Raw genomic sequence first — 24610 nt, 5'->3', positions numbered from 1 at the left:
GTACACACTTTTAATCCCAGTACTTGGGAGGCAGAAGTAGATGGATTGTTAGGAGTTCAAGGCCAGCCTGAGACTACTGAGTGAATTCCAGATCAGCATGGGCAAGAGTGAGACCCAACCTCAAAAAAAAAAAAAAAAAACAGACAGACAACAAAAAAGGCAAATCTAAGCCAGGCATGGTAACACATGCCTTTAATCCCAGTAGTCGGGAGGCAGAAGTGGGAGGATCACTATGAGTTTGAGGCCACCCTGAGACTACATAAGCCTGAAGTAGAGTGTGACCCTACCTCGTAAAAAAAAAAAAAAAAAAAAAAGCAAATCTAGCTGAGGCAGAGGTAGGAGGATCACTGTTAGTTTGAGGCCAGCCTGGGCTAGAGTGAGACCCTACTTTTATAAATGCAAAACAAAAAAGCAATCAGCATGGTTAGTAGTGTGCTTGCCTTACATGCACGAAGCCCTGAGTTTGATCCCTAGCAACAAATAAGCTGGTTGTGATGGCATATGCCTATAATCCTACCACTTGAGAGGTAGAGGCAAGAGGATCAGAAGTTCAAGGTCATCCTCACTATATAGTGTGTTAAAGGCCTACATGAGATCTTGTCTCAAAATGAGAGAGAAAGGGGAAGGAAGGAAGGAGAAAGAGAGGGGAATAGAAAAAGAAAAAGAAGGAAAGGAAAAGGTTCCTGGAAAAGCTTCAGGGGTCAGATTGTGTGGTCTGAAGGTGAGGCAGAAGAATTCAAATACTGTGTAGGAATGCAATTTTGGAGTCCCTTTTGCTGTTATATTTTTTGCCATAGACATGATACAATGAACACATTTGAAGTAAGTCTTTTGATTAAGGTTTAGAGAGACTTTATTAGATTATGTGAAGGAAAGAGGAGAGAGTACAGAGAGCCCCTGCCATGTGGAAGATGGGTGTGGTATAAAGCCCTAAAAAAAAATCTGTTTGACAGTAGCATGTAAGACAGATTGAATTTCTTTCTTTGTTTCAGGGTTTTTGTTTTGGTGGTTTTTTTTTTTTTTTTTTTTTTTTTTTTTTTTTTTTTTGAGGTAGTGTCTCACCCTGTCCCAGGTTGACCTGGAATTCACTATGTAGTCTCAGGGTGTCCTGGAACTCACAACAGTCCTCCTACCTCTGCCTCCCGAGTGCTGGGATTAAAGGCATGTACCACCATGCCCAGCTTTGTTTTAGCTTTTAGAAGTAGGATCTCACTCTAGCCCAGGCTGACCTGAAACTCACTTTGTAGACCCAGGCTGGCCTTGAACTCACAGTGATCCTCCTACTTCTGCCTCCCAAATGCTGGTATTAAAGGCATGTGCCACCATACCCAGCAACAGATTGGAAAAGAACAAAAAACAAGCAAAAACCAGTTATATGTACTGCCATAGTCTAGAGGCCTGGCCTGAAATGATGTTGTAGGCTTAAAAAGGAAGGGAAAAATAGTTCCAAGATGGAACTGACTTAATTAATGATTTTTTTTTTTTTTGGCTTGTTTTGTTTTTCGAGGTAGGGACTTGCTCTAGCCCAGGCTGACTTAGAATTCACTATGTAGTTTCAGGGTAGCATCAAACTCAGTGATCCTCCTACCTCTGTCTCCCAAGTACTGGAATTAAAGGCATGTGCTACCATACCCAGCACTGGTTCACATAAAGCCAGATGCACAAAGTAGCTCATGCATCTGTAGTTCATTTGCAGTGGTTAGGGGACCTGGTGCACCCCCAATCTCTCTCTCTCTCTCTCTGTAAGTAAATAAAAAAAATAGAGGGCTAGAGAGATGGGCTAGCAGTTAAGGCACTTGTCTGCAAAGGTTAAGAACACATGTTTGAATCTCCAGGTCCCATGTAAGCCAGACACAAAAAGTGACACAAACATGCAGTGTTGCATATGTGCCTAAGGGGGTGCACACATTTGGAGTCCATTTACAGCAGCTGAAAGACCCTGGCCCGCCCATTCTCTCCTCACCCCCATCTCTCTCTCTCTCTCTCTCTCTCTCTCTCTCTTTCTTTCTTTCCTGCTCTCGAAAATAAAATAATAATTAATTAAATAAAAAATAAATAGAAATTTGGGGCTGGAGAGATGGCTCAGTGGTTAAAGGCACTTGCTTACAAATCCTGACAGTCTGGGTTGATTACTCAGCATCCACATAAAGCCCATTCTTTTTTTGTTTTCTTCCTTCCCTTCCTTCCTTCCTTCCTTCCTTCCTTCCTTCCTTCCTTCCTTCCTTCCTTCCTTCCTTCCTTCCTTCCTCCCTCCCTCCCTCCCTCCCTCCCTCCCTCCCTCCCTCCCTTCCTTCCTTCCTTTCTTTCTCTCTCTCTTTTCTTGGATCTTCCAAGGGAGGGTTTCTGTCTAGCCTAGGCTAACCTAGAATTCACTTGGTAGTGTCAGGGTGGTCTTGAACTCATGGTGATCGTTCATCCAACCTCTGCCTCCCAAGTGCTGGGATTAAAGGTGTACACCGCTACACCCAGTTCATTATTAATGATGTTTGCTGTGTATGTGTGTACAGGATATCAGTCCTAGCCTTCCACCTTGCTCTAGACAGGGATTCTTGTTCACCACTGTGAATGACAGACTAGCTGGCCACAAGCTTCAGGATTCTCCAATCTCAGCATCCCATTGCTCTAGGCAAGTTGAGATTACTGATGCATGCACTGCTGTATCCAGCTTCATGTGGATTATGGGGAATTGAATTCTGGTCATCAGGCTTGTGCAGCTTTTTTTAAAATATATATATTTTTTGTTCGTTTTTATTTATTTAGTTAAGAGCGACAGAGAGAGAAAGAGGCAGAGGGGGGGGGAATGGGTGTGCCAGGGCCTCCACCCACTACAAATGAACTCCAGATGCGTGCGCCCCCTTGTGCATCTGGCTAACGTGGGTCCTGGGGAATGGAGCCTCTAACCAGGGCCCTTAACTGCTAAGCCATTTCTCCAGCCCTTGTGCAGCTTTTTTTAAGCGCTTTTAAGCACTTTTAACCACTGAGCCATCTCCTTAGCCCAAGAGGTATTCTTTCTTCTTTTTTTTCGAGGTAGGGTCTCACTCTGGTCCAGGCTGACCCGGAATTCACTATGGAGTCTCAGGGTGGCCTCGAACTCACGGCAATCCTCCTACCTCTGCCTCCCGAGTGCTGGGATTAAAGGCGTGCGCCACCACACCCGGCTCCAAGAGGTATTCTTGATTGAGCACGTACTATGACTTGAACATGACTTGACAAAATTACTTTTATATTTTAAAAAACACTGTTATATATGGAATGAAAAAGCAGTTTGTTTTCTGGAAAACCCATGAGCATTGAGAAAGACAGTTTGGGGGATACTTCATCTTCCTGTTTGTTCAGGGTATTGCTATATAAACCATACCAACCCAGAACTTACTAAGTAGCTAGTCCAGGCTCACTGCAAATTCACTATCCTCCTAGTCTCTTGAGTGCTGGGATTATAAGCATATGCTACCATACTCTGCTGCACTTTAACTTCTAACCTGATACATAGATCTGTGACTGACTTTCATATCTGAAGACTTGTTATTCTTTTTTTTTTTAATATTTTTTTTTTAAATTTTTTATTTATTTATTTGAGAGTGACAGACACAGAGAGAAAGACAGGTAGAGGGAGAGAGAGAGAATGGGTGCGCCAGGGCTTCCAGCCTCTGCAAACGAACTCCAGACGCATGCGCCCCCTTGTGCATCTGGCTAACGTGGGACCTGGGGAACCGAGCCTCGAACCGGGGTCCTTAGGCTTCACAGGCAAGTGCTTAACCGCTACACCATCTCTCCAGCCCTTGTTATTCTTTTATCAAATTCTAATGGCTTACTAATGGTATAGACTGGTAGCCAAGTAGCCTCAGATGTTGTCTAAATAGTCTTTCTGAAATAATACTTTAGGAAAGGATTTGTTCATCGTGCAAACCATCATCTTCTACATTCAGCCCTGGGCGTCCTTGCCGGCCGACTGAGGCAAATGGAACAGGAACAGCCTTTGGAGGAACTACTCAGGTAGGTCCCAAGAAATCTTCCTCTTAGTACTTATACTGGAAATTTATATTTCTAGCTTTTTTTCACTATATATACTTTCTCACCTTTTGTGTGTGAGTACATACACACATGTTGCATGATGAATGTATGGAGATCAGAAGACAATTTTTGGTGTTGATTCTTCTGCCTTATTTTGAGCAGGATCTCTCTGTCTCTTTTAATTAATTAATTAATTAATTAATTTTGTTTCTTTGAGGTAGGGTCTCACTCTAGCCCAGGCTGACCTGGAATTCACTATGTCCTTTCAGGGTAGCCTTGAATTCACAGTGCTTCTCCTACCTCTGCCTCCCAAGTGCTGGGATTAAAAGTGCATGCCACCACATCTGACAAAATATTTTATTTAAAAATTTTTTTTATATGTTTTTTACTTTTTATTGAGGGACAGAGAGAGAGAGAATACACCAGGCCTCCAGTCACTGCAAACGAACTGCAGACACATGCACCACCATATGCATCTGACTTATGTGGGTTCTGGGTAGTCAGACCTGGGTCCTTAGGTTTTGCAGGCAAGTGCCTTTGCTGCTAAGCTATCTCTCTCCCCAAAATATTTTATATTTTATATTTATTTATTACAGAGAGAGAAAGAGAGAGGGAGAATGGGTGAACCAGGGTCTCTAAGCCACTGCAAACAAATCTAGATGCATGTGCCACCAGGTGCATCTGGTTTACATGGGTTCTAGGGAATCAAGCCTGGGTCCTTAGGCTTTGCAGGCTAGCACCTTAACCACTAAGCCGTCTGTGCAGCCCAGGATCTCTTCTAATCACTGAGATTACCAGGGTAGCTGGCTTATTAGTTACCAAGTGACTCTCATGTATCTGCCTCCCATCTTGTCACAGATGTGCTAGGATTACAGATGCTTGCTTGCTACTGTGTTTAGTTTTCCATGGGTTTGGGGGATCTAAATTCAAGTCTTTATGCTTGCACAACAAGTATTTTATCAACTGAGCCATTTCTCCAGCCCATCATTTATTTCATTGTTTTTGTTTATGTTTTTTTCGAGGTAGGGTTTCACTCTAGCCCAGGCTGACCTAGAATTCACTATGTAGTCTCAGGGTGGCCTCCAACTCACAGCGATCCTACCTCTGCCTCCCGAGTGCTGGGATTAAAGGTGTGCACCTCCATGCCAGGATTTTTTTTTTAATTGACAGCTTTCATACTTACAGACAATAAACCATGATTATTCCCTCCCCTCCCCCACTTTCCCCTTTACAAATCCACACTCCACTATATCTCCTCCCTGTCTCCATTAGTCTTTTTTATTTTGATGTCATCATCTTTTCCTCCTATTACGAAGGTCTTGTAAAGGTAGTGCTAGGCACTGCGAGGTCATAGATATTGAGGTCAATTTCTGTCTGGACAATTGCATTATAAGCAGTGCTGCCCTTCCTATTCTTTCTGCCACCTCTTCCACAGTGGACCCTGAACCTTAGAAGGTGTGCTAGAGATGTTTCAGTACTGAATACTCCTCTGTCACTTTTCAGCAGTATGTTCCTTTTGGGTCATCCCAGTGGTCACTACTATCTGAAAAGAGAAGCTTCTCTAACCAAAAGTGAGAGTAGCATTAACATATGGGTATGGACATTAAATAAAGTGCTTACAGGGTAGTTTGGTTAGCATAATATGTGCATTTAGCCAGACAATGCCCATGACCTCCCTCACTATAGCCTTTTGATTAGGTTTTCAGTACCAGGCATGTATTCCCTCTCATAGGGCAGGCCTCCAGTCCAATTAGAGAGCAGTTGGTTCCCCCATAACCGACATGCCAATATTGCACCTGTTCGGTTGTTTGGCCTGGCTGGCCAAACTTGAGGCTTGCAGTTTTCACCACTGATGGCTTCTGCCTCCCATAGGCCTGAATACAGTGTAGCTTTCCTAGCTTTCTATCAGTGGTCTACAGGGAGGATGTTTTCAGCTCAGCCCCAGTGCGGGGCTCCTTCCCGCACAGGTAGTGCCGAGGGAAGGACCAGGCCTGCTGGTTCCTCCCTAGGGGTTGAGGGGATGATGAGCGTCGGACAACTCAGAAACCTCTCCTGGCCACTGGAGAAAAACCACACTGAGTCGGGAGTCTTTGCAATGCAGGAACAACTCGCTTTATTACTCTGAGCAGTTGCCTATATCATGTTGGGGACGAAGGCGGGGATTTTAGGGTGGGAGAAGAGGTAAGGGCCAATAGTAAACTTTAACTATTGAAATGGTAATTACAATTACCATGAGGAAGTAGCAGGCCAGAAGCCCTTAGGCATCCTGCTGAGTCATAGCTGGCCAGAGACAGGTCGCCAAACTTTAGCTAGGCTCAGGAAGTTCCACTAGGCCTCACGCCTAGGCCTTTTAGGGCCCAACATCTCCCCCTTTTGTTTTTGTAAGAGCATTAGTCACCGTGGCCCCTGTCTTAGGTTGTCCCCCTCTGGGGATCTTACCCGTCATTGAGTACCAGGTGTTTAGTTCACTGAGCCACTCCACGGCCTGTCTTAGGTTGTCCCCCCTCTGGGGATCTTACCCGTCATTGGTCACATGGAGGGCAGGGGAGGTGGCAGTGGGTCATCTGAGGAACTTAATTTCTTAGTTGTCAGCCTGTGATATCTCGACCTGATGAGGTTTTATTACCTCTAGCCGCTGGTGAATAAATTGTGTGATTTTGTTAATTACACAAGGCCCGACAGTGAGGATAAGGAGGAGGGGAAGGAGAAGAAGGAGAAGAAGAAGGAGGAGAAGGATGGGGTGGGGTTCAGATAGAGGGAGGATGTAAGGTGTCATGTAAGCCCGTCTGTAGTAGGTTGTCTTGGGGGTCCCGTCGCCTCCTCTCCATGTCTTCCTGGAGCCTCTTAATCTTGTCCTGGACGATTCCCGATTTACTGGCATAAAAACAGTATTTTTCCTGTAAAAACAAACATATGCCTCTCTTTTCGGCTGTTAGTAGGTCTAGTCCTCTCCTGTTTTGTAGGACTACCTTAGCCAGGGAATCTAGCTTCCAGGAATGATATCTACATCAGGGATTAAGGTGCCTGGGGCACAAGGGCCCATCCAATTGCTGGGCGGAAAGTTACAGGCCATTTTGCCTCCACAAACATAAGCCATTCCAGAAGGCGGGCAGCGTTGAGCACTGGGCTCAGTTTTGTTAAAATTACAGAAGGAAATATGAATGTATCTCACATCTATACTGGAATTATTAGGAGAAGGAAGGGCCCAAATGCCCAGAGGAAACATTGGGAAAAGCTGGACGGGGATGGGGAAGGTGGCTGAGTAGCTTTTTAAGGTCATATGGACAACTGTACTGCAAGCAGCCAGAGAGGCCCAGATTGGAGGCAAAGCCAGCAATCCTCCACAAGGGAGGGAGTTATTTAATTTAGCAGGGTAAAGGACCATTTTAGGAACAGTCCTCAGGGGTGGGACACTCCCTAGAGAAGTGATTGTCAGTGTCCTCTTGTTCAGACAAATATTTTAGGTCCCTCGCTGGTACCCAAATGGGTCTTTTTTCATCTTGAGGGAAGACACATCCAAACCCTCTCCCTGCTGTGAGGAGCGGATAAGGCCCTCTCCAGGCCCCAGTCAATGGGTCTCTCCATCTTACCCAGATAGAACTGTAGGTAACAGATGAGGACCAATGTTTTTGAAAAGGGGATAATTGTTTATTTTCTTTAGAAAAGTTTAAAATGTTTAGGGTAAATAATGCCTTTTTTAGTTGGTCATGTGGGGGTAAGGACTCCCCCTTTTGTTTTTGTAATTGAGACTTGAGAGTTTGATTATATCTTTTAATTATAGCATGGCCCTAGGGGTTGTATGGGATGCCTGTGGAATGTGAAATTTTCCAGGTCTGGAGAAAATCTATAAAGGCCTTGCTTATGAAGCAGGGGCCATTAACTATTTTTATTTGACCAGGTAGCCCAAGAGTGGCAAAACATTGAAGCATATGACTAATGGCATGTTTAGATTTTTCCCCGGCATGTGCTGATGCCCAGCAGGCGCGGGAGAAGGTATCGACTGAAAGAAAGATATATTTAAGCTTTCCAAATGGAGAATAGTGTGTGACATCAATTTGCCAAAGATGATTAGGGCGGAGCCCTCGAGGATTGCTTCCTGTATTTTGAAGGGGGGGTACTTGGAGGAAAGGCTGACAGGACTTATAAGTCCGGACAATTTTTTTAAGGTTCTTGACTGGTACCTGTGGAAACCTGTGTTTGAGACCTCTCCAATTGACATGGGTCAATAAGTGGAAGCGTGTAGCTTCTGTAATAGTATTACATTGAGGCATAGAAGCCATTTTATCAGCCAAATTGTTTCCTTGAGAGAGAAATCCCGGTAAGTTTTGATGACCCTTGAGATGTTGAAGAAAAATGGGATTGATTCTTTGTTTGAGTAGGGAACGAGCTTGAATCATCAAAGGAGATATAGGGTTGGAGTCCAATCTAATATGGGCTTTAACCAGGTTGGGTAATAAATTAACAACATAAAGGCTGTCAGAAAATAAGTTAAATGGCTCTTGAATGGTGTCTAAAGCTAGAACGACAGCAAATAGTTCTTTGAATTGTGCTGACCCCTCAACCTCATGGGAGAGTGACTTTATGGGGATAGGCTCTTTTTTCTGTTTTAAAGGAGGGTAAATGACTAGGGAAGCCCCCAGGTGCCCTCCATCGGTAAACACAGTAAGAAAGTCAGGGTTAGGTTGAGACAGAAAAAGCCTGGGGGGCTTCCATTCTAACCTGGAGAAAGAACTCATCCATTTGTGGGGGCCATAATGGCAATCAATTTTACCTAGAAACCCCTCGAGAGCCATAGTAACTCTGTTATTATTTCTCTGAAGCCAGGTGAAATCAGTTATCTTAAAGGGAGTGACAATAAGGTGAGGTTCTGTGCCAAACAACCGGACAGAGGTGTCTCTGCCCTTGATAATGCAATCAGCAACCTGGTTGGTTATAGAATAAACTCTGGGGATCCCACCGATTGAGAGGTGGATCCATTGGATGGGCTCACCTTCCTGGGCCAACAGTGCAGTACATAATGTTTCCCCAGAGAAAATGTAGAGGGAGATGGGCAAATTAGGATTGAACCTCTTTAAGGTCGCAGTATTTATAGCCTGTTGTACCTTATAAAAAATTTGTTGATGACAAGGGGACAAAATTACCTGAGAGGAGAAGTTAAGATCCTTTAGGAGGTCAAACAAAGGGGACAGCTCTTCAGTAGTTATGGGTATCCAAGGCCTCATCCAGTTAATTTCTCCCAAGAGCTTGTGGAGTTGAGGCAAGGTGTAAGAATCCTGAATATAAAGTTGTGGTTTAACAGGTGAAACTGTATCTAGAGTAAGGGTCGAGCCCAAGATCTTAAAGGGAGGCACAGTTTGAACTTTTTCAGTAGCTACTTTAAAGCCGTGAGTATGAAGGATAGTTAGACACTGATGGGTAAGGTCCTGGAGTGTGGAGGAATCTAGGCACCCAAGAATAATATCATCCATGTAGATATAAAACAGGGTATTGGGGAGATTGAAAAGAGAAGAGAAAATGGATGACAGGTAATATTGACAAATGGGCGGGCTCTTAGCCATGCCCTGAGGTAAGACAGTCCATTCAAATCTCCTATCTGGGCCACAAAAGTTAATAGCGGGTACAGAGAATGCAAATTTTTCCATGTCTCCTGGATGAAGAGGGATAGAGAAGAAGCAATCTTTAATGTCAATGATAGTAATATGGTATATATTGGGAATAGCTGGGATCCATGGAAGTCCCCTCTGGGGGGTTCCAAAGGGGATCATGCGTTCATTGATCTTTCTTAAATCATGTAAAAATCTCCAGGACCCATTAGGCTTTTTTATGACAAAGACAGGAGAGTTCCAGGGACTAGTGGAGGGATGGATATGTTTAGCCTCCAACTGTTGATCAATAAGTATGTGGAGTTGGTGTAACTTAGAAGAAGGGAGAGGCCACTGCTCAACCCTTATAGGGTCCCCCAGTCTCCACTGGATTTTAAATGGTGGGGGGCTGTGTAGTGGCCCTTAGAATTGGGGGTATTCATTGGAGTATTTAGGATGACATTCCCTCCCTTCCTTAAACCATTGTTGACATTTTTTTTTATTTAACAAATTATTATAAAAGGCCTTATGATCAGTAGTGATGAAAGCCTCGGCATCTCCAAGGATGTCTTGCCCTAGTAAGTTAGTGGTGAGCCCAGTCACCACGAGAGGGCGGACTTTTCCCTTGTCTCCACCTGGGTCAGTCCAAGGGAGCCATGTGGCAGTCTCCCAGGAGGTGGATTGTCCGCTAACTCCCAGTAGGGGAGGGCCAGGCACAAGCTGCCAGGAGGGGGGCACTTCCTCCTTTTTCAGGACTATTTGGTCCGCCCCAGTGTCAATGAGAAGTTTGAATTTTTTATTGTCAATATTTAAAATAATTTTGGGTCTAAGGCCAGGAACCAGGGGGATGGTCCAATGGGCTTTGATAGATTTTTTTCCCTTATTTAACGGGGCTGGGGGGAGCCCCGGAAGAAGTTTAAAGGCTTTCCCTGTATGTCAAATTTCGATTGGCAGTCCCTAGCCCAATGAAACCCCTTATTGCATTTAGGGCAGCGGGTGCGAGGGGCGTTAGTCATCCCCCTAGAGGGCAGGAGAGGCTTTGTTTTGTTGGGGCACTCCTTTTTAAAGTGGCCCATGTCCCCACACCCGAAACATGTTGAGTTTTTAGGACTTAATTGTAATGCGCAGGTCTTATCAGTTAAATCTCCCTGTTTATTTTCCTGAAGGGCAGCAGCCATGGCCCTAGCCTGATGGGAGATAGTGCCAACGTCCTTGGTGGCTACAATCCATCTACTCATGGAATTGTCCTTGAGACCTGCACAGGCGAGGCGGTGATCAGCTGTCATCCCTTCCCAGACCAACATTTTAGTAAATTGATCTCGTAATGTCCCTGGGGGAAATTTTCTTTGGAGACTTTTTTTCACCCTATCAATAAATGTGGCCAAGTCCTCAGATGGTTTCTGAGTAATACTCATAAGGGGGGTTTCAGAGGGTCCCTCATCAAGCTTTTTCCATGCCGCCAAGCCTGGTGCCCTGACCTGGTCCCTATACGGGTCAGGTATAGCCGCCTGTTGAGTGCCTGTAGCATATTGATCAGAGATACCAGAGAGCATTCCAAAAGTTATTGGCACAGGTGGCTGTTGATTTTGGTTTCGTTCTGCCTGTGCATGGCACTCATCTTTAAAATAGGCACACCACTTAAGGTATAGGGGACCCGACAAGACAGCCCTGACTAGATTTTTCCAATCTTGGGTTGTACAAGGTTGATGGGCAAGTCCCTGTAATAGGGTCTCAGCCCAAGGAGAGTTGGGTCCATCCTCTGAGACTGCCTTTTTAAGCTCCTTAATGTCCTGAGCTTCCCACGGGTACCAAGCAGCAGGGCGATTGCCCCCAGGATTTAGATTGACAGGAAATAAAAAGGTAGCTTTATTTTCTGGCTGCTTGGCAGCCGAATATGAAGGAGGAGCTGAGGGGGTCTTAGCGGCTAAATATGAAGGAGGGGCCGAGGGGTTCCAGAAAGGGTTAGTTGATGGAGGAGGTCCCTCAGAAGGCCAGGGAGCACTCTCAAAGGGATCGAGTGAGGAACATAAAGATGTATCCTCTTTCGGGGTTTTTATAGCTGTATCTCCAGGAGGAGTAACCAGATCAGGCTGTATATTATCTTTTCCTTCTGTCTTTTGTTTATGTTTGGTTAGTCTTGGAGGGAAGCAGTCCTTGAGGGCCGAGATTGTAAGGAGGACCCCTGAGGGGAGTATTTGACCCTTCTCCACATGTGCCCGACAAACAAGGGCCTCTACCCTATCCCACGTGTCCCAGTCAAAGAGATTTCCTTCCGGCAGCCATGGCGCCAGCTTGAAAAGGAAATCCCAGGTCTGTCGAGCCTGATTATCAGTCAAATTAAGCCCTCTACTCTTTAGTAGTGCCCTGAGAGATTCTAAGGCAGGATTGGATTTAGAGGAAGACTGTCCCATATTATAAAGTTGAGAGAGAGATATCCATAAAACTAGGGCAATAGCAACCCACATACACACGAGTATAACACAACCGCAAGGATCCAAAAGATAGGTAAACATGTTGTACAAAAGCCGCAGATGCAGCTTGTCTGCGAAATGAAAGGGAAAGGAAAGAGAAACAGAATGAAGAGATGTCGACAAGTAAGTACAGGTTGTAGAAGCAAAGTTTAGTGCAGTAAATAGGAAGACTAACTCATAACTTATGAGGGTACGCTCACCCGCAAACACCGATTACCTCCTCAACGACTGCCTCTCACGGGGTGTACTAGTCTGTCGGGGTCCCAGAGCCCCACATTGGGCGCCAGATGCGGGGCTCCTTCCCGCACAGGTAGTGCCGAGGGAAGGACCAGGCCTGCTGGTTCCTCCCTAGGGGTTGAGGGGATGATGAGCGTCGGACGACTCAGAAACCTCTCCTGGCCACTGGAGAAAAACCACACTGAGTCGGGAGTCTTTGCAATGCAGGAACAACTTGCTTTATTACTCTGAGCAGTTGCCTATATCATGTTGGGGACGAAGGCGGGATTTTAGGGTGGGAGAAGAGGTAAGGGCCAATAGTAAACTTTAACTATTGAAATGGTAATTACAATTACCATGAGGAAGTAGCAGGCCAGAAGCCCTTAGGCATCCTGCTGAGTCATAGCTGGCCAGAGACAGGTCGCCAAACTTTAGCTAGGCTCAGGAAGTTCCACTAGGCCTCACGCCTAGGCCTTTTAGGGCCCAACACCCCAGCTTGATTTCTCAGTGATCTTGTAGCCCAAGTAAGTGGAGTCTTCAGCAGTAGGGCCTTACCATCGACCTTGGTAATAACCTGTAATGTTTTGGGGCATCAGGGACCACCCTGACCAACAACTCACTGGAAAATATCCCATTCCTGGCACTGAAATTTTTGTAGTAGTAGTCTGTGGCTGCCGGGTGTGCCACTATCCAAAAACATATAGATTTTCACATGGCTTATTCACAATACCCTGAATTTTGGTTGACCCTCCCTACCCTTCTTTTACTCAGTCTCTTCCCCTGACCTTGCTTAGGCCATTCCACTCCTAGTAATCTGTTCATCCACTTACATATATACAGTACCAGCCCCCTAAGTCTTCTCTCCTCCATCCCTTATAGCCCTTTTATAGCCTACCGGCCTCTGCTACCAGTTTTTTGTTTTGTTTTTTTCTCCAACTTACACACAAGTCTGATTATTTGTAGCTAGGATCCACATATGAGAGTGAACATGTGATGTTTGGCTTTCTGGGCCTGGGTTACTTCACTAAGTATAATCCTTTCCAGGTCCATTTTCCTGCAAATTTCATAATTTTTCTTTTCTTTGCTGCTGAATAGAACTCCATTGTATAAATGTACCACATCTTCATTATCCACTCATCAGTTGAAGGACATATAGGCTGGTTCCATTTCCTGTGTGTTGTGAATAGAGTGCCAGTAAACATGGTTGAGCAGGTATCTCTAAGGTGATACAATGAGTCTTTAGGATCTATGCCTAGCAGTGCTATAGCTGGGTCATATGGTAAATCTATTTTTAGTTGCCTCAGGAACTTCCACACTGATTTCCACAAATGGCTGTACCAGAATGCTTTCCCACCAGCAGTGTAGAAAGATTCCTCTTTTTCTGGTGTGAGTAAGACATCTATTCACCTGGCTTCTCCTGCAACATAGGCAGAGCTTGATGGTTGCAGGGACCTGTTCTGCTGCTGGAGCCACTTCTGCCTGCTTCTGTGGTCGCTAGAAGCTCTGGATCTCTCCTACTTCTCTGCTGAGGTTGATGATTTCTTTTTTTGTTTTTTCATTTTTTTCTTAATTTTTATTAACATTTTCCATGATTATAAAAAATATCCCATGGTAATACCCTCCCTCTCCCACTTTCCCTTTGAAATTCCATTTTCCATTGTATCCTCTCCCTATCTCAGTCAGTCTCTCTTTTATTTTAATGTCATGATCTTTTCCTCCTCTTATGATGGTCTTGTGTAGGTAGTGTCAGGCACTTTGAGGTCATGGATATTCAGGCCATTTTATGTCTGGAGGGAGCATGTTGTAAGGAGTCCTACCCTTCCTTTGGCTCTTACATTCTTTCTGCCACCTCTTCCGCATTAGACCCTGAGCCTTGGAAGGTGTGATCAAGATTTTACTCAGTACTCCAGTCACTTCTTCCCAGCACTATGATACCTTCTGAGTTGTCCCAAGGTCACTGCCATCTGAAAAGAGAAGATTCTCTACCCAAAGTGAGAGTAGCGTTAATATAAGGGCATAAATATTAAGAGAAGTGCTTACTGGGCAGTTTGATAAGCATAGTATATACATTTATTCAGACATCAGCAGATGTTACACCCCTAGGGCTCATGACTACCTGATAATTTCTTCTACACCTTTATTTTTTTCAGTAGAAGAGCCAAATTTGATTTACCAGGACCCATTTAAGCCACATGCACAAGATTGCACATGTATATGGAGTTCGTTTACAGCAGGTGAAGGCCCTGGTGTACCCATTCATTCTCTCTCTCCTCCTCACCCACCAAATAGATAAATAAAAGAAAAAAATTTTAAAAAATGGCCAAAATATCCATGACCTCACAGTGTCTGACACTACCTACACATGACCATCATAATAGGAGGAAAAGATCATGACATCAAAATAAAAGAGAAGGAGACATAAAGGGAAGAGAAAGGAAGGGAGGAGGGTACTTAATAGGTTGATATTGTATATATGTAAGTATAATGATTGTGATGGGGAGGTAATATGATGGAGAATGGAATTTCAAAGGAAAAAGTTGGGGGGGAGGGAATTAACATGAGATATTTTTTATAAACATGGAAAATGCTAATAAAAATTTGAAAAAATAAAAAAATAAAAGAGATACTGATTGAAGTGGTCAGGGGATATGATGGAGAATGCAGTTTCTAAGGGGAAATTGAGGGAAGGGAGGGTATTACCATGGGATATTTTTTATAATCATGGTAGTTATTAATAAAAAAAAAAGAAAAAAACAAAATCAGAACTAGAGAGATGACATAATAGTTAAGGCACTTGCCTACAAAGCCAGATGCAAAGTAGCACATGCGTTTGGAGTTCATTTGTAGTAGCTTTTAGCCGTGGTGTGCCCATTTCTCTCTCTTTCTCCTTGCAAATAATTTTTTAATATCACAATAAATATTCATGTATACATCAGCCCAAAAGTTTCCCTTTGTAAGTTATGATGGTAGAACCATTAATTATCTTGGTCAACTCTTTTCTTTCTTTCTTTTTTTTTTTTGGTGGGGCAGGGCATGGGCCAGACGGGGCGTTATTATGAAACACAAGCTGAGCTGGAATTCACTTCCCTATTCCAGGATAGCTTTGAACTTTTCATGCCACTGTTTCTGTTTCCCAAGTGCTGGGATTACAGACATGTGCCACCATGCCTGGCTATTTGAGACAGGGTATGTTCAGCCAAAAGTTGATCTCAAATTCACCATCCTCTTGCCTTAGCCATGTTTTCTTCTTTTTAAAAAATATTTTATTTATTGATTTATGTATTTGAGAGAGAGAGAGAGCCAGATGAGAGAGTGAAGATGGGCACTGTAGGTCCTCTAGCCACTGCAAACGAACTCCAGATGCATGCACTACCTTGTGCATCTGGCTTGCATGGACACTGGAGAATCAAACCTGGATCCTTAGGCTTTCCAGGCAAGAGCCTTAACTCCTAAGCTATCTCTCCAGCCCCTTTTTCTTTTTATTGACAACCTACATACATACAGAATATCAGTTTTCCCTCCTATTATGCAGGTTTTGTATAGGTAGCATTAGCCATATGAGGTCATGAGTGCCACAGCCACTTTTCGTCTGGAAGACAGTACTGCAAAGCACTTCTACCCTTCCTTTCTTTCTACCACCTCCTCTGCCATGGTTCCTGAGCCGTGGAGGGTGTGATAAAGATGTCTCACTTAGTGCTTAACACTCCACTGACATTTTCTCAGCACTTTGATGAGCTTTTTAAAATTTAATTAATTAATTTATTTGGGAAAGAGAGAGAATGAATATGGGCATGCCTGGCTTCTTGTTGCCACAAACCCCAGGTGCATTTGCTACTTTGTGTATCTGTCTTTATGTGAACCATCAGCCTTTTGTTTTATTTTTAAAACATTATTTAGGAGAGAGGAAAATGTGCAAGGGTGTTATGCCACTGTAAATGAACTTCAAGATACATGTGTCACTTTGTATATCTGGCTTTATGTGGGTACTGGGGAGGTGAACCCCAGGCTAGTAGATCTGTGCCATCTCCCAGCCTCCTTTGATGAGTTTTGATCTCCCCAGTATTGGGATTACAAATATGTGGTCCTTAGCCAACTCTTACCTGTCCAAGTTCCTACCTACTCTGTCCTCAGCAGGGTTTGATCTGTAGGGAGCAGCTAGTTATCACTAATTGCTAGTCTTAAAGGAAGACCACATATGGCTAAGGCAGTGGAAGAGGGAGGTAAGAAGACAGTATAAGGGGCAAGGCTCTGTCTTCTACACAGTTTTAGCTAGAATGACTTGGTTTTTCTTTCATCACCCTCCCTGAAGCCAAGGGTATCATGGGGTTAGCAGTCAATGCTTTCAATCCCTGTTTGGACAAGACTTTATTTCATTTTAAATAGAATACTGTATAGCAACACAGAAGCTGAGGTGGGAGGAACGTAGGTTTGACCCAGTCTGGGCAATATGACAAGACTTCAGAAAAAGGAGGAGGGAGCTGAAGAGATGGCTTGGCTTAGCAGTTAAGGTGCTTACCTGCAAAGCCTAAGGAGCCAGGCTCAATTCTCTAGTGTCATGTAAGCCAGATGCACAAGGTGACACATGCAACCGGAGTTCGTTTGCAGTGGCTGAAGGCTTTGGTGAACACATTCTCACTCTATCTGCCTTTTTATCTTTCTAAAAAATAAGTAAAATATGTTGTTGTGTTTTTTTCAAATAGAAAAAGAAGGAGGGCTAGCGAGATAACTCATAGGTCAAAGGCACTTGTTTGCACCAGGTTCAATTCCCCCAGTACCCATATAAAGCTTTATGCACAAAGTGGCACATGCATCTGGCATGTATTTGCAGCAGCAATAGGCCCTGCCATGTCCATACTGTTTGATTTTTTTTGAGGTAGGGTCTCACTGTAGCCCCAGACTTAACCTGGAAATCATGGTTTAGTCCCAGGCTGCCCTCCATTTCACAGTGATCCTCTTACTCTACTTCCTGAGTGTTAGGATAAAAGGCATGAGCCACCGTGCCTGGTAATAAAAAGAAAGAGCTGAGCTAGAGAGATGGTTTAGCAGTTAAGGCATTTGCCTGTGAAGCCTAAGAACTTGTGTTCAAATCACCAGGTCCCAAGTAAACCAGACACACAGTGACATAGGCTGCTGCACATGCACACAAGGGAGCGCATGCGTCTGGAGTTCATTCGCAGTGGCTGAAGGCGCGCGCTCTCTCGCTCTCTCGCTCTCTCGCTCTCTCTCTCTCTCTCTCTCTCTCTCAAAATAAAGAAAAGAAAGATCCATGTGTGGTAGCACATACCTTTAGTCACAGCACTTGGGAAGCAGAGGTAGGAGGATTGCTTTAAGTTGAAGGCCAACATAGAACTACAGAGTGAGTTCTAGGTCAGCTTGGGCTAGAGTGAAAGAAAGTGCCAAGAAAGAAAGAAGGGAGGGGAGGGGAGGGGAGGGAAGGGAAGGGAAGGGAAGGGAAGAAGGAAGGAAAAGAAGGAAGAAAGAAAGAGAGGGAGGGAGGGAGAGAGAGAAATTGGGTATAGTGATACACACCTTTAATCCCAGCACTCAGGAGGCAGAAGTAGGAGGATTTCCATGAGTTCAAAACCAGCCTAAGTACACAGTGATTTCCTGACCCACCTAGGCTACCTTGTGGGGAAAAAAAAGAAAAAAGAAGGGGAGAAGGAGCAGAAAGAGGAGATCAGGTATTGGCTCTAGTTTTCATTTAGTTGTTTTATTTTAACATTTTGAACTAATCATGAGTACTTATCACTTAATTTATCATTATTGCATGTTGGTATATACCTTTATTTTATTTTGTTTATTTTTATTTATTTGAGACTGACAGAGAGAGAGAGAGAGAGAGAGAGAGAGAGAGAGAGAGAGAGAGAGAGAGAGAGAGAATGTGCACACCAGGGCTTCCAGCCACTGCAAGCGAACTCCAGATGTGTGCGCCTCCTTGTGCATCTGGCTAACATGAATCCTGGGGAATCAAGCCTCGAACCAGGGTCCTTAGGCTTCACAGGCAAGTGCTTAACCGCTAAGCCATCTCTCCAGCCCCGGTATATGCCTTTAATCCCTGCTCTTAGGAGGAAGACATAGGAGGATCACTGGGTTTGAGGTCAACCTGTGACTACAGAGTGCTTTCTTTAAAAATTTTTTTTTTGTTTTGTTTTTTTTGTTTTTTTGAGGTAGGGTCTTGCTCTTGTCCAGGCTGACCTAAAATTCACTATGTAATATTTATTTATTTGAGACAGAGAAAGACAGAGAATGGGTGTACCAAGGTGTCTAAGCACTGTAAATAAACTTCAGACGCATGCGCCACCTTGTGCATCTGGCTTACCAGCCCTCCAGAGTGCTTTCTAGGACAGCCTGGGATAGAATGAAACCCTACCAGAGGAAAAAAAAAAAAAATTGAGCCATGTACATTACATTAAGAGCTCCACTTTCTCTTATTGTTTTCTTCCATATTGTCTCTACTGCTCAGAGTTTAAACATGATTTTTAAACCATTTCAGTGTGTCTGTTACTTAAGGCTTTAAAAAGTAAGAGGGCTGGAGGGATGGCTTAGCAGTAAAGGCATTTCCCTACAAAGACCTAGGTTCAATTCCCCAAGACCCACATTAGCCAGATGCATAAGGAGGCGCTCACATCTAGAGTTCATTTGCAGTGGCTGGAGGCCCTGGCACACCCATTCTCTCTCTCTCTCTCTCTCTCCCTCTTTCTCTGTCTGTCAAATAAATAAATAAAATATGAAAAAGTAAATAACAGTTGGGATGATTTTTAAGTGATTAAAGGTGCTTGCTTCATTCACAGCTTGCTGATCCAAGTTGACCTTCCCCAGACCCACGTATAGTTAGATTCAAGGTGGTGCACACATTTATCATCCAAATGAACCTACAGCTATGGGAGATGAAGCCAGCAGAATCTGGAAGCTCACAGTCTAGCTAATCTGATGCACATAATAGCAAAACAATGAGACTGTCTCAAAAAGAAGATGTCAGGAGAGGGCACTTACTGCGAGGTTGTCCTCTGACCTACACATTTGTACCATGGCACATGCATCACACACATACATACATACATACATAACAGTATTTAAAAAGCGGATAATTTCCTGGGTATGGTGATCCATGCCTGCAATCCTAACACTTGGGAACTGTAGTCAGGGGGATCAGGTATACCCTCCAGCCCTCAAGCCATATCTCAGATACATATGAAACCTGGCCTCAAATCCACCAACACACACCCAAAAATAAAAAATAATTTACATGGGTTTCACATAGTACCATGGTACATGGGCTTCTTGGCATATGTGACCCTTCAAGGCCAAGATTTTGTCCCTAGGCTCTCTTCTGCCTGGATTTCTCCATAAAAGATAGTTTTCTATCAAGGTGCTTAAAAGGAAATTGGCAGTAAAGCACCTGAAAATGAAGAGTATTGGACAATTCAGGCAGATATATTTTTTCTTTTTCATTGCAGCCAGAGCTTCAATTATTTGCAAAATTTCCAGCACAGCATTCCCAGTTTCCAGTGTGGTCTTTATCTCCTCAGACTTATGATGGCCCTTTTGGAGAAATCTACAGCTCCTACTCAGAAGAAAGAAAAACTCGGTAATGGCCCAGATCCTTGTTCTTTCCCCCCACTTTTTTGAGGGGTTATGAATATGATTAATATCTCACACAAACCATACTAGAACCATACTCATATGTAAATCTCCAAATAACCTTGGGCATACCCTCTTACTTCACCAAGGCAGTTAAAGTAGAAGGAACTACGATACTGCTTAGGGCATCTTTGGTTATGTTTACTGGCTGTATCGTTTTCTTGGGTTGTGGGGGCATAGTATCAAACCCAGGGTCTCATGGATACTAAGCATGTACCATTCTTTGATTTACCAACTCAGTCCTGGATAAATTTCTGTTTGTTGTTAGTCTTGTTGTTTTGTTAAATATTTTATTTATTTACTTGAGGGATAGAGAGGAAAAGGCAGAGATAGAGACAGAGTGGGCATGCCAGGATCTCCAGGCGGGCAGACAAACTTCAAGTGAATGTGCCACTTTGTACATCTGGCTTTATGTGGATACTGGAGAATCAAACCTTTGGCTTTGTAGGCAAGCATCTTAACTGCCAAGCCATCTCTCCAGTCCTTGTGTTTATTTTTAGTATTTTTATTTGCTTAGAGAGAGAATGAGTGAGTGAGTGAGTGAGTAGGGGCATGTCAGGACCTTCTGCCATTGCATACAAACTCCAGACACATACAACTTTATGCATCTGGCTGTAGGTGGTGCTGGAGAACTAAACCCGGGCCATCAAGCTTTGCAAGCAAGCACCTTTAACCTCTGAGCCATCTCTCCAGCCCACACTTTTTCTTTTGTTTTGTTTTTTTAAACTAAATACTTTTGTTGTTGTTGTTTGGGGTTTTTTTGTTTGTTTTTGTTTTGTTTTTTTCAAGGTAGGGTCTTGCTCGAGCCTGAGACCTGTAGTCTCAAGGTGGGCTCAGATTCAAGGCAATCTTCCTTCCTTTGTCTCCCAAGTGCTGGGATTAAAGGCATGCCCCACCATGCCCTGCAAAATCAATACTTTTAATTGAGAATGAAAAGGCCAAATTACAGTGTTGGAGAGATGGCCTAGCAGTTAAGGCACTTTCCTGCAAGGCCTATGCACCCAGGTTCAATTCCCCAGTGCTCATACAAGCCAGATACAGAAGATGGCACATTCATCTGGAGCTCCTTTGCCATGGCTAGAGGCCCTGGCGCACCCATTTTTTCTCTTGCTCCCTCTGGTCTGTCTCTCTCTCAAATAAATAAATAATATATTATTTTTGCTTGCTTTTGAGTGAGAGGCAGAGAGAGAGGTTTTTGAGGTAGGGTCTCACTCTATCCTGGGCTGACCTTGAACTGTGGTTCTAGGGTTGGCCTCAAGCTCACAGCAATCCTTCTACCTGTGCTTCCCAAGTGCTAGGATTAAAGGTGTGTGACACCATGCCCAGCTTTTTAAAAGATTTTTAAATTACTATTAGTTTTTAATTTTTTTGAGAGAGAGTACAGGTGTGTCAGGGCTTCTTGCCACTTCAAAAGAACGCCAGGTCCATGTGCCACTTTGTGTGTCCAGCTTTACTAGGTGCTAGAGACTCAAACCTGGAACTGCAGGCTTTGAAAGCAAGTGCTTTTAACCACAGGGCAATCTCCCTAGCGCATACCCAGTGTTTAACCATCCCTTCTTTCTCCTTTCTATATTGTGTGTGTGTATACATATATGTACAGGTGCACATATGGATATATGCATGTGGAAGTCAGAGGACAGCCTCAAGTGTTATCTTCATGGGCTATTCATTATCTCCCCCCCCTTACCCCCAGCCCAGGTTGGCCTAGAATTTAAGCAGTCCTTTAGCTCTGCCTCCCTAGTGCTTAGATTAAAGGCATGTTCATCTTTTTTAAACAAGATCTCTCTTTGGCCTGGAGCTGTCCAATTAGACTAGGCTAGCTAGCCAGGAATCCTCCTGTCTCCACCTCTCCAGTGCTGGATTACAGGTGTGTATGACCACACCCAGATAGTGCCTGACACTTGACATTTTTCTTTAACTTTTATCAGAACTCTTGGAATGCAGCACATCAGGGCTTTATGCCATTGCAAATCGAACTCCAAATACATGCGCCACTTTGTTCATCTAGCTTTACATGGGTACTAGGGAATTGAACTTGAGTGAGCAGGCTTTGGAAGCAAGCACCTGGAACTGATGAGCCCTCTCCCCAGCCAGGGATTTTTTTTTGTTTTTTAATTTGTGTGTGTGTGAGAGAGAATGGGTGTGCCAGGGCCTTTGGCTGCTGCAGATGAACTCCAGACACTCGAGCCTCCTTGTGTGCATGTGCGACATTACATGCTTGTGTCACTGTGCATCTGGCTTACTTGGGACTTGGAGATTCAAACATTTGTTCTTGGGTTCACTGGCAAGTGCCTTTATCACTAAGCCATCTCTCCAACCTGATTTTTTTTTTTTTTAAATTATGTATTCGTGGGCTGGAGAGATAGCTCAACTGTCAAGGCACTATCCTGCAGAGTCTAATGATCTGGTTCAGTTTCCCCAGTACCCATGTAAAGTCAGATGCATGAAATGACACATGCATCTGGAGTTTGTATGCAATAGCTGGAGGCCCTGGCATGACCATATTCGTTCTCTTATTTTCTCTGCTTGCAAATAAATAACTAAAAAATATATTTTTTTTAAAAGTGTCAGGCATGGTAGCACATGCCTTTAATCCCAGTTCTCAAGAGACCTAGTAGGAGGAGAATCGCTGTGAGTTTGAGGCCAGCCTGAGACTACATAGTGAATGCCAGGTCAGCCATGGTTAAAATGAGACCATGTTTTGAAAAATAAATAAGCCATTAAAAAATATGTGTTTGAGCTGGGCGTGGTGGCATGTCGCGACCACCTTGACCAGCGAGAGTGATGCGACCCAAGAGCTCTTCTTTAAGCAGTTTATTCAGGAACCTTGAACAATCTTCTGACCCCGGGGAGAGCCGACCCACAAGCTAAGTAGTCCTGCACTAGCCAACCCTAGTGAGCCACGTGGCCCATGCAGATAGGTCCACGATTAAGGAAGCAGAATTAGTTAAGCAGCCTCAGCCAAATAAGGACTTGTTTATCCCAGAGAGCGCTCGCTATTGGGCTAGCGGAAGGCGGAAGCCAACGCCATCTTTAGGGCGCAGCACATCGCAGCTCTCCACAGTGGCACACACCTTTAATCCCAGCACTCGTGAGGCAGCGGTAGGAGGATCGCTGTGAGTTCAAGGCCAGCCTGAGACTACATAGTAAATTCCAGGTCAGCCTGGGCTAGCGTGAGACCCTACCTTGAAAAACCAAAAAAGAAAATAAATTAAAATAAAAATATATGTGTTTGCATGTGTGTGTATCTGAGCATACCAGGGTCTCTTGCGAATGTAGGTGGCTGCCAGACACTTGGCACTATTTTTTGTTTCACTTTATGTAGGTGGTGGTTGGGGAGTTGAACCTTAGGCCAGCAGGCTTTGCAGATGCCTTTAACTGTTGAGCCATCTCCAGCCCCTGAAGAGATTTTTGTCTTGTATTCCATCAGCTTCCCTGGCCAAACAGTTCCTCTGTCGGTTGTGGCCTCATGGAGACAGAGAGAAGAACACCGTTTTTAATGACCACCTCCATGATTTGCTGTGGTGAGATGTTTCTTCCAGTGAACCAAATTGCCTTTTTCCATTTTGCTACTATTGGGATCAGGATCCTTCATGTGATCAGGAACAGAGCAATGATCTTTGTTGGAAGCAGCTTGAAAACAATGGAGGTTTTAAATGGGTATTGTTTGAGCCAGGTGTGGTGGCACACACCTTTAATCCCAGCACTCAGGAGGCAGAGGTAGGAGGATTGCCGTGAGTACAAGGCCTCCCTAAGACTACATAGTGAATTCCAGGGCAGCCTGGGCTAGAGTGAGACCCTACCTTGAAAAACCAAATAAATAAATAAGGCCATAGTTTAAGTATGTGCATATTAAGATCTTCTTAATTCTACTGCTATTACCTAAGTCCATCTTGTTATATCCAGTCAAAGAACATGGAGGTATGTGCACGTGTGTCCTATATTTTTTTTTTTAAGTGAGGTACATCCCAAGTGTGGAGGTTACAGGAGCCTGCCCCAAATTTATTATTTCTGTCTTTATATGTCTTGAGAGCCTAAGTGACCCTTTTCAGGGTTTGGGTGATTATCATAATTTCTTTTTTTCTTTTTCAAAGTAGGGTCTCACTCTAGCCCAGACTGACCTGGAATTCACTCTTTAGTCTCAGGCTGGCCTCGAACTCACGAACTCACAGTTAGTTAACCTACCTCTGCCTCCTAAGTGCTGGGATTAAAGGCATGCACCACTACCTGCTTATCCTACTTTTCTTGTTTTCTTTGGATTTTTGAGGTAGGGTCTTGCTCCAGTCCAGGCTGACCTGGAATTTACTATGTATTCTCAGGGTGGTCTTGAACTCAGTGATCCTCCTACCTCTGCCTCCCAATTTAAAATTTATTTATTAATTTGAGAGAGAGAGAAGAGAATGGGCTCTTCAGACCAGCCAAGTGCAAATGAACTCCAGACACATGTACCACCTGTGTATCGGCTTACATGGGTCCTGGGGAATTGAACCTGGGTCCTTAGTCTTCACAGGCAGGTGCCTTAACCACTAAGCCATCTCTCCAGCCCTATCCTACTTTTTTTTTTTTTTTGTTTTGTTTTTTGAGATAAGGTCTCACTCTAGCCCAGGCTGACCTGGAATTCACTAAGGAGTCTCAGGGTGGCCTTGAACTCACAGCGATCCTCCTACCTCTGCCTCCCGAGTGCTGGGA

General features: G+C 44.0%; 1 protein-coding gene across 1 annotated transcript in view; it reads left to right on the top strand.

The window, feature by feature from the left end:
* The window catches only part of Fancd2 (FA complementation group D2), a 174658-nt gene that overhangs the window by 116025 nt on the left and 34023 nt on the right, over positions 1 to 24610 (top strand). Inside the window, exons 33-35 of the mRNA XM_045133802.1 lie at positions 3883 to 3993; positions 19738 to 19868; positions 23352 to 23445. Coding sequence (XP_044989737.1) covers positions 3883 to 3993; positions 19738 to 19868; positions 23352 to 23445 — 336 coding nt within the window. The remainder of the gene's footprint in view (positions 1 to 3882; positions 3994 to 19737; positions 19869 to 23351; positions 23446 to 24610) is intronic.

The sequence above is a fragment of the Jaculus jaculus genome, chromosome 14 (assembly GCF_020740685.1).
Source record: "Jaculus jaculus isolate mJacJac1 chromosome 14, mJacJac1.mat.Y.cur, whole genome shotgun sequence".
NCBI classification, from domain to species: Eukaryota; Metazoa; Chordata; class Mammalia; order Rodentia; family Dipodidae; genus Jaculus; species Jaculus jaculus.
Note: the sequence above shows the minus strand (reverse complement) of the source record. Positions and strands in the feature narration are given on the sequence as shown.